Here is an 18,623-nt window from a genome sequence, read left to right as displayed (position 1 = left end):
AAGAAAACACCGACACATAGTTGAAACGGGTCTTGCGATGATGACGCATGCCTCCGTTCCTAGCATCTATTGGCCATATGCATTCGCCACTGCAGTGTATTTTATCAATCGTATGACCACGGACATCCTTGGCGGTGATTCCCCTTATCACAAGTTATTTCAAACACACCCGAATTACAGCAAACTTCATGTGTTTGGGTGCGTATGCTATCCCTGGCTACGTCCTTATCGCAGCAACAAACTTGAGTCTCGGTCTACGACATGTGTTTTCATTGGATACTCGCTCACTCAAAGCGCCTACTTGTGCTTGGATCGTTCTACTGGTCGTGTATACACCTCCCGTCACGTTCAGTTTGTTGAGATAACTTTTCCTTTTGCTGCTCTGTCGATGCCAACTCCACCTCCTATGCCGGTGGTTGTTACAACTCACCCTCCGTCCGCTGTTATACAAGTGTTGCCGACGCCAATCGCGCCCTCGCCTACAGCTCATTCTGCGCCGCTCCCGTGCACCGATCCTTCATCTCCTCTGTCATCCTCTCCGGCTCCCTCCTCAAATTCTCCGTCACCAGAAATCACAGGTTTGTCCTCTGTTTCTCTCGATCTTGATCACGAAACAAGAACAAAAAGGGCTAATGATGGGTCTCCCTCTATAGGCCTAACTGGCCCATCTCATGTGCTTCCATCACCAAGCCCATCAAGCCCAGAAACATCATCAAGTCCAGCAACACCATCAAGCCCAGCAACATCATCACCTTCTTCGTCATCTATCTCTTCGATGTCGTCCTCTATCTCGACTTCCTCTCTGAGGATATCACCTGTTGAACCGTCTGTTCCTGTTCCGGCACCTCCTCCACCAAATCAACATGCTATGCAGACGCGTTCTAAAAGTCACATATGTAAGCCAAATACAAAATACGGCTTATCCGTCTCTGCCTCTCCGATCATACCAACGACGGTTGCAGGTTTTATGTGATCCCAATTGGCGAAACGCCATGGCTGAATAGATCAATGCCCAGATACGTGAACACTCATGGGATTTAACACTGCCATCTCCTCACCAGAATGTCATTACATGTAAGTAGATCTTTACACTTAAGTATCGTCCCGATGGCTCCATTGATCGGTATAAGGCATGACTCGTCGCACGTGGTTTTAATCAGCAGTATGGGGTGGATTACTCGGAGACGTTCAGTCCGGTAATTAAATCAACCACGATTAGACTTGTGTTGGAGATTTCAGTCAATAAGGATTGGGCTATTCATCAGGTTGACATCAATAATGCTTTCTTGCAAGGCACCCTCAACGAGGAAGTCTACGTTTCACAACCCTCAGGCTTTGTCGATAAGGATCACCCTCATTATGTATGTCGATTGCGTAAGGCCTTGTATGGTTTAAAACAAGCTCCGCGCGCTTGGTACATTGAGCTTCGTGTGTTTCTTCTTCAGTCGGGGTTTAAGACTTCTCTTGGTGACAATTCTCTCTTCATCTACAAACATGGACTCTTTTATGTGTATGTGTTGGTGTATGTTGACGACATTATCATCGCGAGTCCTCTTCCGTTGGTTCAAAAGTTCAATGCCTCTCTCGCGGCTCGTTTCTCGCTAAAGGATCTTGGTCCTCTAAGTTACTTCTTGGGTATTGAGGCTACGCGGACATCTACGGGACTGCATCTGATGCAAAGGAAATATATACTTGATTTGCTGGCTAAAACTAAGATGCTTGGTGCGAAACCGGTTCCAACGCCAATGGCCTCGTCTTTTCAGCTCACGTCAACTCGGGCATTCCTCTAACTGATGCAAAAGAATATCATATGGCTGTTGGGAGTCTCTAAAATCTTGCGATGACCAGACCTGACATTGCCTTTCTGGTCAATCCCTTTCCCAGTTTATGCACAAACCAACGAATGCACACTGGCAAGCCATGAAGCGGGTGTTACGTTATCTTGCGTGAAGTACATCTCTCGGTATTTTTCTCTGCCGTGATGCTCAACTCACTTTACTCGCCTTCTCCGATGCAGACTAGGGTCGCGACAAGGCTAACTATGTTTCGACGAATGCATATCTCATATGTTTTGGTGGTAGTCTCGTTTCTTGATCGTCAAAGAAACAGAGGAGTGTTTCGCATTCATCTACAGAGGCTGAGTATCGGGTTGTTGCCAACACTGCTTCTGAACTGCGATGGATTTGTTCCATTCTCCATGAGTTGGGTGTCACTCTTCCTACAGCTCTGGTGATTTATTATGACAACATAGGGGCTACCTATTTATGTGCTAATCCTGTTTTTCATTCAAAATTGAAACATGTGGCGTTGGATTATCATTTTGTTCAGGAACACATTCAGTCAGAGGTTCTTCGAGTCGCACACATCTTCGGGGACGACCAACTTGTTGATGCTCTCACGAAACCGCTACCGCCACCATGCTTTACTGAGTTGAATTTCAAGATTGGAGTCAAGAAGTTACCTCCATGAGGGGCGTATAGAGAGTTCATAAATCTAATAAAGAAAATATGTGTAATTAGTATAATCAAAACCCTTATGTAAAAGACTATATAGACTGTAATCCCTCATATCAATATAATCAAGCATTCCTTATACCTGATACTATAAAGATAACACCTAAATCTTTGGAAACAAATTTTGAGTCTATTCTCAACTTTAACTCCAAGTATCTTCATCGATTTGTGGTACGATTGACATCATATTGATCTCCTCCTCCCAACACCTGCCTTGAAATGAAATGGATATGGTTCTTTTTAGTTTTCCATTTTACCGCAAGATCACGCATATGATATTGAAGAAGATTTATTCAACAAATGTTTTGCTACCAATGGTAAATGTAAAGAAACCAAAGAGAACACACAATTAGTAGGTACACAACCAAGCTCAAGTTTCTTTACTAGGAAAATTAGTTTCAACTTTCAAGTATTATAAATAAACAGCAAGTAGTTCTTCACCGGAGGATAAAACAGCATGTAGTTTTTGAGTATAATAAGTCAACAAGTGTTATGCCTCTTCAGTCTTCACATAGCCTATCCCAAACAAGATAATAAATAATTTTACTGGTAACGTTACATCATTTCATTTTCTAAAATCGCAAGAATTGTGGATATCTGGAAACCCATTAACAAGCAAAGCAATATTGAGCCTTAATAGACCAAAACTTTAGTGCCCTAAGCCCAATCAAAAAATTTTACTCTCGAGTCACGTACGTACGAGCACAACTCAAGTCAATATTTCAAAACCCCTAGACCTAAATCGACGATTCACCCTCCAACCTCCATTTTTTCTGGTTTTAAGATTACTATTTTCTTTCACAGTTGAACTTCGTCTTGTTTCAACTCGGCCGCGTCGTAACCGAGGGCTCTGATTTGAAACTGATGGTACATGTTGAGATAATTTACAAACCGGCAATGTTTTTAATTTTTTGGTACTCTAGTTGGCTCATATATAAATTATTTGTTCATGTGATATTTTTCTGATTGAATTTTCAAGTTTATAATGTGTCACAGGATATGGATCCTTTTACCGAGGCTATTGCTAAGAGTATTCAGGTTATATACTAATTAAGAACCCTCTTAATTAGCGTCATTCTTGTTTACCTCACTGAGAAAATAATCAAGAGACCATATATATGGGCAATGTGCAAAAAATTCCTTATAAAGGCTATGCACGCTATGTGGTTGAGAGTTGAAGAAAAAATCAATTCATTAACATCAGAGGTGGAGGCTCTAAAGGTATGTGTGTTTTCACTTTTCACTTATTATTAGATATCCTTTCATGTATTCACTATTTCACTATCAAAGTTAGTAGATATATGTCATATTTTATTACAGGCTTCGCTTCAGTCTGAACGACAAGACGTAGAAGACTTGAGAAAAGCGTTCTCCGAAGCAGAGGCTAGAAATTTAGACCTGGCCACAAAACTTGAAATTGTTTCGATGAGAGTAGATCAGCTTTGTGATTCGGTAACTCAAGTAGCCTTTTGGTTTGTGCTTGTATGGTCACTACGTCGCCACACCCGGGGTCAATATAATGTATTCATGTCAGTTTGTCTAATTGGTTTCATTCAGGAAAACCAGGCAATACTAGTGAAGTGCATCTCACAAAACCTTGGATATAATAATGGAGGCAAGCCTGTTGTTGCATGTGTCATTTACAAATGTCTCCTTCACTGGAGATCTTTTGAACTGGAAAAAACTAACATCTTTAGCCGTATCGTTCAAACAATAGCTTCTGCCATTGAAGTAAGCTGATTCTTTCTTCATTGTTCATAAACATTTATCTACTAAATTAGTCTACAGCCTAAACTTTGAAAATGTTGCCTTCCATTACAGGATGCAGATAATAAAGAGTTAATTACAGATACTAACAAGGTTTTGGCGTATTGGTTATCTAATTCAGCTATGTTAGTTTGCCTACTGCAACGCACATTCAGAAGCTCTTCAGTTCCATCGTCCAGCGTAAGAAGCTGCGAATCTTTTTCATAAATTTGGTCTTCCCTATATTACATTTATTTGCCTCAGTTCCTGTCTGTTGTGTCTTCTTTTTACAATCCAAATAGGGAGTCATGAGAGGTGTTCGAGTCTCTTCTCTGGATGGAAAAATCCAAGTCGTACCAAAGCAACCTGCAATGCTTTTCAAGAAGCAGCTTACTGGTTTCGTCGAGAATATATATGGAATGATCAGAGATAAACTAAAAGAAGAGATCCGTCGTCCCCTTGAGTTTTGTAAACCGGTAATGTCTATATTGCATGCGTTTCTATTTATCGATGTATAACTTTATAATTTAGAGTATTGTGTATAAGACATGTTTCCATGATATGTACAGCCACCAAGTACATTGTTATACCGAAAAAATTGGATCGGTAATTGGCAACCTATTGTGGGAAGCCTGAGAAGTTACCTGAATCTAATGAAAGCAAACAATGTGAGTTTGAGGATCCGTTAACAAAATAGTAAAACTTAAAACTTTTTTTTTTTTTTCGCTTCCGACTGATCCACTTGATTACATGCATGATGCAGGTTCCACCCTTCCTAGTCAGCAAAGTATTCATGCAAATATTCTCCTTCATTAATATTCAGCTTTTCAACAAGCATGTTCACTTATGTCTCTCCTTTTTTTTTCTCTCTCTCTCAAGCCAATTCTTTCTCCTGGGTTGATAGAAATTTCTCTGTAATAAACTTGTACAGTATTCTTCAACGTCATGTGTGTTGCACACCAGACTATGGGGATTACGCTAATGTAGGTTTGGCTGAATTAGCGAAGTGGTGTGTAGAGGCTACTGATGAAGTAAGCCGAAATTTTTTCATGCTTATCATTTTGTTACACACACACTCACATCTTTTGGGTTGTAATTACAGTATGCTGGCTCAGCTTTGGATGAGTTGAGGCATATCAGGGAGGCTGTTGATTTTCTGGTGAAAATTCTTAGTTGATGCTATATATGCTAATCTTTGTATCTTTCCATTACATTGTTTGCTTATGTAAACTTAAATTCTTTTGGCTCTCTGTTCAGGTCGTTGATGGAAAGTGGAAAATGACCTCTGAAGAAATAACAAGAAAATTTTGTTCGGTACTTAGTCTCTCATTCTACTCGGTTAAGTCTGTGTCCCTTGGATCATTATTCTTCCATGTGGTGAAAATTGAAATTGCTTTTCTTGTGCAGGTTCTAAGTATGCAGCAGCTATACGCAATAAGCACAATGTACTGGGATAGTTGCCGTCCGAGCATTCCGTATCATGTATGTTTTTACTTGTAAATGACTAATCTTAAATTCTGTCTATATATATGGTATTAATTGTCTGCGTGGTATTCGAAACAATAAGGTTATGGAAAAGCTTAGAGTCATGGTGGATCCTAACCGTGCCGTAAGCAGCTTGTTTCTTTTGGACGATACCTCGAGGTAACCTAGCTAAAACAAATTAGTGGTAAAATCTCTTTATATAAGCTTCCTCAACTAAACGCTAGGCAATGAATCTAAACGCAGCATTCCCTTCAATGTGGATGATATATCAAATTCAATGCAACAACTGGATGTAAAGGACATTGCGCCTTCTCAATTAATTTACGAGAACCCAAGTTTCAGCTTCTTACTCTCGTGAAGAAGGCAGTCCACCAAGTTTCAGCTTGATTAGTGTCTGATGCTAAAACGTTAGCACCTAGGGCTTTGGAAATGAATTGTGAGAGTCTATTCTCATCATTAGCACACTTATTAGTTTTTGGTTCTCACAATGAAGTTAAAAAGGCGGTCCAATACACTAGCATTCTAGCATCGTTATAGACATAATGATCCTATTTTATTGACTGAAACCTCACAAGATCATTATTGTTTGCATTACATGAACTCATTTTGTAAAATCCAATCAACATATACATGATCAGAGTTTTCTATGCTTCCAAAATAATGTTGATGAGTTTTTGAAGAGGAGCCAACTCTTTCTTATTAGTCACCAACTGGTACTCCTGCATGTTTCCAAAAGCCGTGCATCATCGTTATACAAAGTTTTACAATTTACTAATAGAACATTAATTCCTAAGAACTCAAAACATGATCCAGTAAAGATTCATCAACTTACAGATATGAAGAGAACAAAATGCTTGAAGCAAGTGTTGAGATGAGCTTCTCCCTTGAGACTTACAATCGTTCGAAAATGAGAATGATAGATGTGTGCATATACACGAAACAACTTTCTCGAAATGCACTTCACGACATCCACAAAGTTTGGAGGGAACGGTTCTCCTGAATAGAAAAAAAAAAAGTGTTACAAACTAAAAACTAACGTAATGATGTTTAAAACTATATATGAATTAGCTTCACAAATAAGTATACCAAATATCTTCGGAAAAATGGTTTCGTTATATATTTGAGTTCGAATCCAATTCAAGACAGACTCAATATATTTAGGGGATGAACCCATTTTATGCCTTTTTCCAGTACGTTCATCTACCCATCTATACTCATATCTGCAAAGTCGTAACAATGCTATACGATCAATTCATCATGCGAGAAGCTATGGGATTTGATGGATGAGAATATCAAGAATGGTAAAGATAATTTACCTTCCAGCCTTCATATCAGGGCAGGTGGTGAGTGTGCAGAACTCTTCAAGAGTAGCATATAAACGTCTCATTTGTTTGTAGAAAGCTACAACTAAAAGAAAAGACACAAAGAAATCAAATTAAGAAGAAATGATCAAAGTTTGGATAAGAGTAATTACAGATCATAATCATTTGTGTCTTAACTGTTCAAGGCCAACCACTCGTTGATGTCTACACCAAGAGGTAGTTTCACGGCTTCTCTGAAATTGTCACACACAATAGTCACTGTAAGGAGCTCTCGGTCCCGGATCTGAAACCCATAAATTTTGTTAGAATGTTACACCTTTCAAAATGTGATTACAGAGCAATAGTTTAAGCCATACTAACCAGCTGGCTCTCAAATGGTTTCTTCCTCTTCATTGTTCGAGATGTCCTCTGTACATTGTTACTGTAAGACAGAAAATATGATCATCCATCATGTTAGAGGAGCTAGCAGGATTATTCACTACAATTCTAGTAGTTTGAATGTAAAACACAACACAAGAGTCCGGAGAAATTAAGTTCTGGGGATTATCAGGATTTTGACTTTGTCCCAAAAACAACAAGCAATACAACTTGAGAATACTAAACACATACAGAGTTTTTACTAATACAAAAACAGAGAGGATAATAAAGAAATGTACTGAAACTTTGCAAGATACCTGCTTTGTAAAACCAATAAACTCATGTCTGCAGAGAGAGAGATCGAGTGCGGCAGAGGATGAAACTTGCTGAATAATCAAGGCTTGCTCAACCTAAAAATCGAAGAAGCATTTAAAATCATAATAAGAAAGAATTAAAAATTTAACGTCTAGACTATATAAATGTGTATCATAATACAATTCAAGGACTTGAATGAAAACAGAGACTGAAGGACTAGCAAATTATATAAGCAAGCAAGTAAGTAAGGCTTCTCTTTCTATTCCGCTCACTCTTACTTGAGGGTTAAGGCAACGGTTAGAAATACCACAAACTTTTCTAATTGTTTTGGGTGCTACGGATCCAAATAGTAAATATATATACTTTTTCATGTAGTTTGGTTGATGTAAACTCACAAAATAATTTATCAGTATTATCATAGATTAATGGTTTTGGAAAGAAAATAGTTCTAAACAACATAAAATGTTCCACTTTTTCAACTTTTTCCTTAAAATTATTATATTTGTTTCAGTAAAAAAAAACAAGGTCGCATTCCCATTTTATGCTTAATTTAATAGGAAAAAACTAATGAATATAATTAGCATAAGCTGTTTTAAGAGGATTTTCTTTTGTTTCTACACTAATCAGTACCTAAATGTTCAGAGCCTAAATGCCTAAATTTTACATATAAATAATATTTAGAGATAAATCACTTTAAGCTTTGTAAAAAAAATTATTTTGTAACTTTATAGGGAATTTATCCCAAAAGAAAAAACAAAATCTTTGTAAAAGGTAAAAGACTTTTGGTTTGATAAGTTGTGTAGTCTAAAGATTTTCTTTTAGTTATTATAGCTGACCAAAAAAGAAGGTAAATGTATATAATATTTTAGTTATGTAAACAGTATTTTTTCGAATAAATTTTACATTTTATTCAGAAAAAATATATATTTTCTAAAAGAAATTAAAATTGCATGAATTAATTATATAATTGAAAGAAATTTCCTTTTAAAATATTTGTAATTTAATTAAGTTTTTAGGGTAAAATTTTATGGGTTTTAGATATCAGGGTGTTATGAATTGGTAAGACCATCTGCATCGGTTAAAAATGAATCTCCTCCAAAATATAGAATATTATTATTTAATTAAAAAGCAATTTGGACTACTTACAACAAGACACCTAAGTAGCATACCATCGTTAGCATACCATGTAAGTACAAGAGCTTCTCATACCATACCATCGTTTCTCAAACCAGAAACTCTGTTTTGTCTCTTTCATACATTTTCTTTATTTTTCAATTTTTTATTCTTCAGAAACCCTCTAAGAAACCACCAATAAATGTGGTCTATGGTTACTGTAGAAGAGTTTTTTTTTTTTTGTCAACTGATGTTATTCATAAAGTTTGGAAGGATACAAGGTAAAATACAACTTAAGTTCGCGGAAAACAAGATATCCTCGGAGTCTAAATTCCAAAAAAGAGAAACTGGCGAAACAAAAGAGAAGTTCCCGAAAGTGAAAAGAGAAACCAATAATTACAACTACTAAGTAGAGAATTTAGACACTAGAAGAAGGCGAACCCTTAAACAAAAAACATAAGCAACAATACTTAAACCTTAAACAAATACTAGTCTTAGACAGCAAGAAAAGTTCTGCTCTTGAACCACATGCAAGTGAGAAATACTAGGGATGCCCATGGCCAATCCGAAGCTAACTTCAACCTCCTCCTATCCTCATGAGAGCCAATCTCTCAGAACCAGAACCAAAGACTTCATAACCCGGCAAGCAAAACCCGAACACGCTTCCGAATACGACGATGACGACACCGCGTCCAAAATCGTCTGTGTAGAAGCCTTTCAAAAAGCAATCAGATCTACACAAATCTGCAAAGCCAAGACAAGGAGCAAAACCTAACCTCTCACTAAAACTGAGCTCCAACCAAGCACAATGATAGAGCGAGAAAGCTATCAACAACAACGAACAAACCATGAGAAGAGCCAACTGCAAACCAAGACGACTAGCAAACCTTTTAACAGAACGAATCCTAAGCTTAGAAAGGGAACAAGCCTTATGGGAATCAACGGCTGGAAGAGAGGACCAAGGTTGAGAGGCAAGCCAAAGGCTGGGCGGACATAACGCAATCACAGCCAAACAAACACAAACGGAAACCAATCAATGAGAAGCACAAGAACGGAACCAAAGGAAGGGAAGGGTCAAGGAGACATTTTATTTTTCGAGTCGTACCGTGGAACTACTAGCTCCGGAATTACTAACATCAACTTGCAACCACTAAACCCAACATTAATTGGCCGCTCCAACCGAAACCACAAAACCCAAGGTCAAAACTCTAACCAAACCACAAAACTCCCCAATCTATGGCCAAAATTCATCCACACCTACCACCAACAGAAGAGAGGAAACTTACCATGGAGAGTAAAGGCCACACGATTTAGGAAGACCAACCGAGCAAAGAGACAGGAGACAACCACGCTGTAGATCCGCTCAACTCAAAGAGAACCAAGCCATTGAGAAAGGAACCCATAACCAATGCCATGACAATAGCCCTACAGAACTTTCTCGTAGACACTTAAGCACAACGACACTTCAACACCAACTCCTTGGCCATTAAGAACAAACCACTGTTCTTAGATCTAAGAGACCCCAACCAAAAAACCCAACACTCCACAGATCGATCGAAAACTCTGCTCACTAAGCGGCAAAGGAAAGGAAAGCTATAAACGAGACACGGAATCCGGCGGTGGCATCAAGACCACACCAACCGCCGGATTCAAACAGAGAAGGCAAAGTAGATCTAGGTCTTCCGTTGAATCGTCTTCACGGCCGCATGAGAGAGAAAGAGGAAATGAGATTATTTGGTACTGTAGGAGAGTTTTGAACCATCAAATCTCAAGTCAATTCTATTATTGTGTTTTAACCAGTGTTCAAGAAAGCGGTTTAGGCGGCCGTCTAGGCGCTGTTTAGGCGCTAGGCGCTCAGCAGACGTCCTGTTTAGGCGCTAGGCGCTCAGCAGACGCCTCGATGACCGCCTGAACCGATTAAAATTACATAAATTTTATTTTAATATTTATTTTTGATTTTTAACTATAAATATTTTAAGTTATTAAGTTTTATATTTGTATATGTAATTATAAACGTTTATATGTTGTTAATGTCACTTAAATAAATGTATTTTCTAACTTTTGTTTATGATTTATTATTATTTTATTTTTCTAACATATATTTTTACATAATTATATATATATATATATATAATGTTTTATGTTGTTAACGCCTAAACCGCCTAAAAACCGTCTAGCCCACGATTAGGCGTTTTAGGCGCTAGGCTAGGCGTTGGGTTACCACCTAGATACCGTCTAGCGCTTTTTTGAACAGGTTTTAACTTAAACGATAAACCAACTAAGTGTAAAATAACTCAAATTTAGACTCGCTGATCTGAGAAATGAGTGGCACTTACCCCTCAAATATTTTATACAAAAATTAGGATTTAAACTCTTTGAAATGATTGAAATAAAAAAAATAAATAAACAAAGATAAATAAATAGTGACAGAAATTCTGATGATATATTATATTCAGATGAATAAACAAAGAAATAACGACGACAATATATATATATATAATATAAAATTGTTTCAGATATATTTGAATCTGTGATATTTTTCATCAAACTTTTAGACATCCAATAACTTACACTATAAAAAGAAAAAAAAAAAAAAATTGATTCGTAACAAAAAGATTGCATTTTGTAAATAAGGTGATTGTAATACCTTGATTTTTTTCTTCACAGATGACAACTCTGCACTCCTTAGATCTAGTTTCTCTTGCCCTTCACAATTTTTTAGAGTAGATTACTACTTCTATTGTTAAGCTGTATTTATATTGTAGGCATGTATGTCTAGTTACCATAGCTTATTATAAGGAACATTCAGACTCAGCTGTCAAAGACTTACCACCATATCTTTGTCAAAGATTTACCACCATATCTTTGAAATGGATCTCTTGCCTTTCTAGTTTTGGAAAATATATCCTACTTAGTAGATAAAATTATAATAAATCACAACCGTCTGTTAGTTAAAAAATTGTAAATACGTGAATTTACTAGATTACCCTCTCTTGAAACTCCTCTCCGCTTATTTGGTTCGTTTGCCGATAGTCCAATTGTAGATTTACTACTTTTTTTGAACAGATTACTTGCTGTTATAGAAAAGTAGGAATATTCTTATACATTTTCTAAAAATTACTCATATATTTAGTATTTTGGATGTAATTACAATAAAAACTTTGGGTTAATTTTTCATTTTTAATTCCGAAAATATTAAACAAAATACACATTAACAAACGATTTGACATTGAAAGTTTGATTTATATTACTTCACGGCTAAGTTATAATACTTAAGAGAAAACGAAAGGTCTCGTAGATTCATATGATGGTTGAGTTATAATGCTTGGTGGCTGACTTATAACAAGAAATAAACTGAAAGTGAACGTCTGATTTATATTACTTCACGACTGAGTTATAATACTCAAGGGAAATCAAAATGTCTCGTAGATTCATATGAAGGCTGAGTTATAATGCTTTGTGGCTGACTTATAACAAGAAATAAAAGTAAACAGCTGAATTTTATTACTTGACGGCTGAGTTATAATACTTAAGGGAAAACAAAATGTCTCTTAGATTCATATGACGGCTGAGTTATAATGCTTTGTGACTGACTTATAACAAGAAATAAACTTAAAGTAAACAGCTGATTTATATACTTCAAGGCTGAGTTATAATATTTAAGGGAAAACGAAAGGTCTCGTAGATTTATATGACGGCTGAGTTATAATGCTTTGTGGCTGACTTATTAGCCGTTTCATCCTACTTGTCGATCCGTCCTTACCACTAATTTCGGTAGACTTTTTTGCTGAAAACTCCACACAGAGACGTAGCTGATCGATTTTCCATATTCCCAAAAAACATTGCAACTCTCGATCATTGGAGACATAAACTGATGGAGTATCATGCGACATATGTTTCAGTGCCTTGTTCGAGAACATGTAGCTCAACTTTAGTTGATGGCTTAACGCGTTCAATCCGTAGTTCAATTTGTAGTCATCGAGAACAAGCTTCACAAGCTTGTCGTGCGTTGTTTCCGCATCTATCTGCACAGCTCTACACCCTTTATCGTCGGTATTCAATACATATTTGTGTTTCTTTACCCAGTTACCGGAAACAAAAATTATCGGAACTGGATCCATGAAAGAAAATGAAGAAGAATAAGGAAAATTAAGAAGTGAAAAACAATGTGAAGAACAATGTAAAAAACATGTAAATCCTTCACTTTTGAACCAGGTGAAGAACAAAAGTCGGAAAAAGGCGTTTCGTATTTCCTTAGAAAATGATGACATGGAATGATGACATGGATGATGTGTCTGAAGTGGCAAGTCAGCCACCAAACGAACATGTAAACCAGCCTAATTAAATTAGCCATCAAATAAAATTATAAGTCAGCCGCAACATGAATACTATTACAGTAATTAAAAACTAAAAAAATGGCTGCCAAACTCAGCGGCTTAATGTCATAACTCAACTGAAAATCTGTAACTCAGCCGTATCGTTTAATAAGTCGGTCGTTACTAAACGATATTCTAGTAAAGAATCTTTTGCTACTAAGTCAGTCGTAAAATGACCGAGTTTTTTGATAAGTCAGCCTATGACGGCTGAGTTATAATACATAACCATAACTCAGCCGTAACAACATCTCATAAATCAACCGTTGTTCATAACTAAGTCAGCCGGAGAAAGTTAATTCAGTTGTGTCGAATTATTAACTCAGCCAAATTTTTGACAACTCAACCATCAGGTAATAACTCAGCAATTTTCTCATATACTCAGCCATATTTTATTAAGTCAGCCGTAACTACAGGTTGAGTTATGTTCGTAAGTCAGCCGTTTTCTCATAACTCAGCCATTTTCCATAAATCAGCCGCAATACTGTAACTCAGCCATCATTACCGGTGTAATGTTTTACGGCTGAGTTATTTAATACACGTCAGTGATTTCTGACGTGGCGTCTGACGTAGCAATGACATTGTTTGTAATTACGTTTTTTCCTCTAATATAAAACAAGGGCACGTTGGATATAAAGAAAATACCCAAAATATTATAGTCATAAAAAAAAATATTTGTATAGTTCGGCTAATATTACCTAAAATGTATGACATGTGAGTAAATTTCTTTTTTTTTTTCTAATCCCTTTCTTGCTCACTTTTTTTTTTACTCATTCACTTTTTCAGTGCGGCTTAGAGTTAGTTAAAAAAGTTTTAAGTCCTGTTTAATTTTTGAAAAATGAACCTTAATTACATATAAAAAAATATTGGAAAAATATTTTTACGTCTTAAAAATACATTTTTGTGTAAATTTAACAGTGTTGCCTTCATTACACATCTCTATCGCAGTCATCTTTTTTTATACAAACTAGGAGATATCTCGTGCTTAAAGCACATGTCAACATTTTAAAAAAAAAGTAAAGTATAATAAGAAAAATTATTGTTATATTTCTTTTAAAGAAAAACGATATGTATCCCCCCCCCCCCCCCCCCCCGAAAACTTTCATATAGCACCACATCCACCCAGTTTTTAAACTTCGATCTTTGTCCCCCCAATTCGTAAGTTTCAGTCCAGTATCCCCTAATTGTAAAGTTCAAAACTTATGTCCACACATTATACTAAATCGTGGTTTATCATTGGTTTATTGTTCCGGAAAATACATTAACCGCGTGCCAACAAAATAAAACCGAATTAACCCAGAAATCAACCCAAATCGACCCGATTCAACCCGTTAAACAATACCCGTTTATTATAAAATCCCCAAAACATAAAAATCCCCAAATTGAAGAACCCTAGAAACGAAAAAATCTCAATTTCCATGGATTCGAATGAGCTGGAGACGAATCAGATAGTCGTTCATAACGAGGCTACTGCTACTGCTACTGGGTCTGTTCCGCCAGAGGAAGGAGGAGAAGGTCAGGCGATCCAAGACGATGAACCCGACGATGAAGATCCAAGAGAGCAAGACGCGTTTGAAATCGATAAAGCCGTAGTGGAGTTTATAGACGAACCATCGATCGTTCATGATGAGTATCCGGACAGTTCAAGTGATGAAGATGATGAAGCTCGTCGGGAGAGAAAGCGGAACAACATCAGAAAAGTAGATGGGACTTTGTACTATCAGCAGACATTCTTCAACGCCATTGCATTTAAGGAAGCTGTACTCGGCCATGCTCTGAAGACTGGATGCAACATCGCACAATACATGTATGAGAAAACCAAGATTGGATTTAGATGTCCTGGAGATGGGTGTATTTGGCGCATATATTGTGCAATCACGAAGAAATGTAGGAGGTGGAGGGTGAATAAGTACATTGATAAGCATACATTTAATCCGAATGGAGATTGTGAGATGTTGAAGGTTCCTGTTATCTCTAGGTTGTTTCTAGATCAAATCAGAGAAGAACCTGAGTATTTCATGCCAATGAAAATAGAACAAACCATTAAAGCGAAATGGAAGATCACTGTATCCAGGCCTCAATGTCAAGCTGCAAGGAATAAAGCATTGAGATGGATTGAGAAAGAGTATGATGAGCAGTTTGCAAGGCTCCAAGATTATGCGGCTGAGATACGAGAATCAAACCAAAATTCAACTGTTGAAGTTAACATTGTGACTAACGATGCAGGAGAAGAGGTGTTCAACAGTTTCTATGTCTGCTTTGATGTGCTCAAGAGAACATGGAAAGATACTTGTAGGCCACTAATAGGTTTAGATGGAACCTTTATAAAAGGTAAAGTTAAAGGTCAGTTGTTGGTTGCTTTAGGTAGAGATTCAGATAATGCTATCTAACCAATAGCATGGGGGTGTGTACAAGTAGAAAACATATTAAATTGGTTGTGGTTTGTGAGGAAGATCAAGGCTGATTTGGGACTAATGGATGGTGATGGTTATATCATAGTCTCTCATCGCCAAAAGGTAATAAACATTCTGATTTTGGGTTCATTGCTAATGTGTTGTATTTATTCAGTTATTAACCTCTTGCTTTTTTTTTCAGGGACTCATCCGAGCTGTTGAGTTAGAGCTACCAAAGGTTGAGCATAGAATGTGTGTCCGACACATTTATGGCAACTTGAAGAAAAGTCATGGGAAAGATAAAGAGATGAAGAAGTATGTCTGGTATATTGCATGGAGCTACAATGAGAAGGATTTTGAAGCAAACATGATCAAGCTTCAAAACTACAGTGAGAATGTCTGGCGTGATGTTGTAAAGTCGAAACCAAAAACTTGGTGCAGGGCGTTCTACAAGCAAGGGAACTTCTATGAAGATGTTGAGAATAACTCAGTCGAGTCATTCAACAACTCCATTTTGAAAGCAAGGGACAAAGCATTTGTGCCAATGCTTGAGACCATAAGGAGACTTGCGATGGTCAGGATTGCGAAGAGATCTGCCGAATCTCATGATCACAATGGGAGATGCACGCCATATGTGTCTAAGTTCCTTGCCAAAGAAATTGAGAAAGCTTCAGAATGCCAGATAAGAAGGAGCACAAACGACAGTTACAAAGCTACACTTAGTGGAGTTTCTCATTGGGTAAGCTTGACTGAGAGGACTTGCACTTGTCAGAAATGGCAAATCTGTGGCATTCCTTGTGAGTATGCTTATGGAGTCATGATTAATAGGAAGTTTGAGGTTGAAGACTATGTGTGTTTCTGGTTTCGGACACCTATGTGGAGGAGGAACTACACAGAAGGCCTTGTTCCACAAAGAGGACCTGCTTATTGGCCATCTACCAATCTCCCTAATGTGCATAGACCACCATCACCACCGCAGCCTGGGAGGAAGAAAGGAAAGGAGAGTAAGAAGGACAAAAAGAGGAAAAGAGGACCAAATGAGTCTCCTTCAAAAAAGGCACCTAAACAGTTCAAAAGGATAATGCATTGTGGTATATGTGGTGAAGCTGGTCACAATTCTAGGTTTCACTCGAAGAAGAAGTCTTCTAAACAGGTTAGTATGTGTAGTTTTCTATCTACTATGCTTCATCTTCAATATTATGTGAAACTGACCTTTATTTTGCTTCATCTTGTGTCTTAGACATTTGAACCAGAGACTGCTCTAGGTACTCAAGGCACTCAAGTGGAACAGTCTCAAGGAGTTGTGATGTCTCAAGGATGATCTATCAAGAATGAAGGAAGGATGAAGGATTAGAAACTGTTGGATGGGTTTGGTTTTTGTTTTCCCATCTGATTAGGGTATTTAAATCGGCTAATGTAATTGGGTTTGAACCAGTGATGCATAATTGTCTCTGTTTTAGGATGTTATTAACTCGGCTTATGTGTTGGTTTTAGGATGTTTAACTCTCTTATGTATTGGTTTCCCATCTGTTTTTTGTTATTTTGTTTCTTCTTATTTTGGTATCTCCTTTCTAAAGAAGGTTAATAACAAGATGACAATAAACATATCATAACACATAAAAGAGGACACAACAAGAAGAACATAACAACAACACAATACATAACAAAACCAACAACTAAAAGCCAATCAAACTATCACTTTACTCAAACCAAGATCATACAACCTACAATTACAACAATCATTATTTTCTTCAGATTTGTTTTGGTTTCCAACAGTTCTTCTTCTACCCTCTCAAAAATCTCTTTCTCTAGCTTCATTTGCATCCTCTCAAAAACTATCTTTTGGTGATCCATACTCTCTGTTGTAATCTGGGACACTGTTTGTTCAAGTACAGCCATTCTGACAGCCAATCTCTCGATCTCATCCAACAATGCTTCGTCAACCCACTTGAAATTGTGGTTATCATCAATGAGCTACAAAACACATAGAATTAGAGTGAAATTTTGCTAGAAACAAACCAAAAATCAAACACATTACCTTAAGTGATGCAGCATAACCACAACGATAGTAACTGCGGTATGGATTGGCAGCGGACTTTGAAATCAATGCCACGATACTAGCTCCACACCAACACGTCTTCGGTACACCCACAACTCTTCTTCTCTGTTGTACATTGGATGTTCCACTCGAAGCTCCAGATGAATTACTCATAGCAGAGCAAAGGAGAGCAAAATTGAAAACTAGGGTTCTTAATTTTTTTAATTTCGGGATTCTTCTCAACGGGTATATATTTCGAGATGTGAATAACTCTAATCCGGTCGTGAATAATACTAACCGGGTCTCAATTCGGTTTACCGTTTTTGGTTTTTGGTATCGCATTAGTTTTATGTGATAAACCACAATTTTAGCATTCTATGGGGACATGGGTTTCGAACTTTACAATTAGGGGGATACTGGACTGAAACTTACGAATTGGGGGGACAGAGATCGAAGTTTAAAAACTGGGTGGATGTGGTGCTATATGAAAGTTTCTGGGGGAGTACAGGTCGTTTTTCCTTCTTTTAAAAAGTTATTTTGAAATAAAATAAAATAAAAGAAAGATGATAGTAAAATCATAATTTGAAATCTTATTAACAACTTCGAAATCTTGTTATTAAAAATAATTTTATTGTCTATTTGGATATAAAATCTTAGTTGAAATTCTGATTGGTTTATATTTTTTTAAAAAATTTAGTAATTTTTGTCCATAATTTTATTAGAGAGAGAAAATAATTTTTTTAACTAATAATTATCTGTATTTTAAAAAACTTAGCTGTTAATTTTTTTATTTTTTTCAAATACAAATTAGTTTTGATTTGAATAGATTTTTTTTTTATTTTTGATCTGTCAGCGTTTTCTTATTTTTATTTAATTAATTAATTAATCTTAATAAAATTAAATTTTTTATTGGCAATTGAATGTAATTTTTTTACACATTTGAAAGTTAGTTTCATATTTGTACTTCC

The 18,623-nt window shown here is 36.7% G+C and overlaps 3 protein-coding genes and 1 pseudogene across 3 annotated transcripts; 2 read left to right on the top strand and 2 right to left on the bottom strand.

The window, feature by feature from the left end:
- The first annotated feature begins 3,246 nt into the window (after positions 1-3,246).
- On the top strand, positions 3,247-6,363 carry LOC109125891 (myosin-17-like). Its single transcript, XM_087462091.1, has 14 exons — positions 3,247-3,380; positions 3,510-3,734; positions 3,834-3,965; positions 4,071-4,244; positions 4,335-4,460; positions 4,562-4,735; positions 4,829-4,927; positions 5,023-5,093; positions 5,191-5,290; positions 5,362-5,418; positions 5,517-5,573; positions 5,667-5,741; positions 5,827-5,903; positions 5,988-6,363. Exons 2-14 carry the CDS (start codon positions 3,639-3,641, stop codon positions 6,100-6,102), a joined length of 1,353 nt encoding a protein of 450 aa, XP_087318217.1. The 5' UTR covers positions 3,247-3,380; positions 3,510-3,638; the 3' UTR covers positions 6,103-6,363.
- On the bottom strand, positions 6,347-7,089 carry LOC104709249 (Mob1/phocein family protein). The gene is made up of 4 exons (XM_010425896.3): positions 7,061-7,089; positions 6,831-6,964; positions 6,577-6,740; positions 6,347-6,463 (listed from the first exon to the last, which is right to left on the bottom strand). Exons 1-4 carry the CDS (start codon positions 7,072-7,074, stop codon positions 6,389-6,391), a joined length of 387 nt encoding a protein of 128 aa, XP_010424198.2. The 5' UTR covers positions 7,075-7,089; the 3' UTR covers positions 6,347-6,388.
- A 6,794-nt stretch (positions 7,090-13,883) lies between these two features.
- LOC104709247 (uncharacterized protein At4g04775-like) lies at positions 13,884-17,829 on the bottom strand. The gene is made up of 3 exons (XM_087461003.1): positions 17,656-17,829; positions 17,328-17,591; positions 13,884-13,922 (listed from the first exon to the last, which is right to left on the bottom strand). The coding sequence occupies exons 1-3, from the start codon at positions 17,827-17,829 to the stop codon at positions 13,884-13,886; spliced, it is 477 nt and encodes a 158-aa protein (XP_087317129.1).
- LOC104709248 (uncharacterized) lies at positions 14,643-16,938 on the top strand (annotated as a pseudogene).
- Positions 17,830-18,623: the final 794 nt, after the last annotated feature.

The sequence above is a fragment of the Camelina sativa genome, chromosome 8 (genome assembly GCF_030686135.1).
Source record: "Camelina sativa cultivar CO46 ecotype springtype chromosome 8, ASM3068613v1".
Classification (NCBI taxonomy): Eukaryota; Viridiplantae; Streptophyta; class Magnoliopsida; order Brassicales; family Brassicaceae; genus Camelina; species Camelina sativa.
The sequence above is the reverse complement of the archived record's forward strand: the minus strand, read 5'-3'. Positions and strand labels throughout refer to the sequence as shown.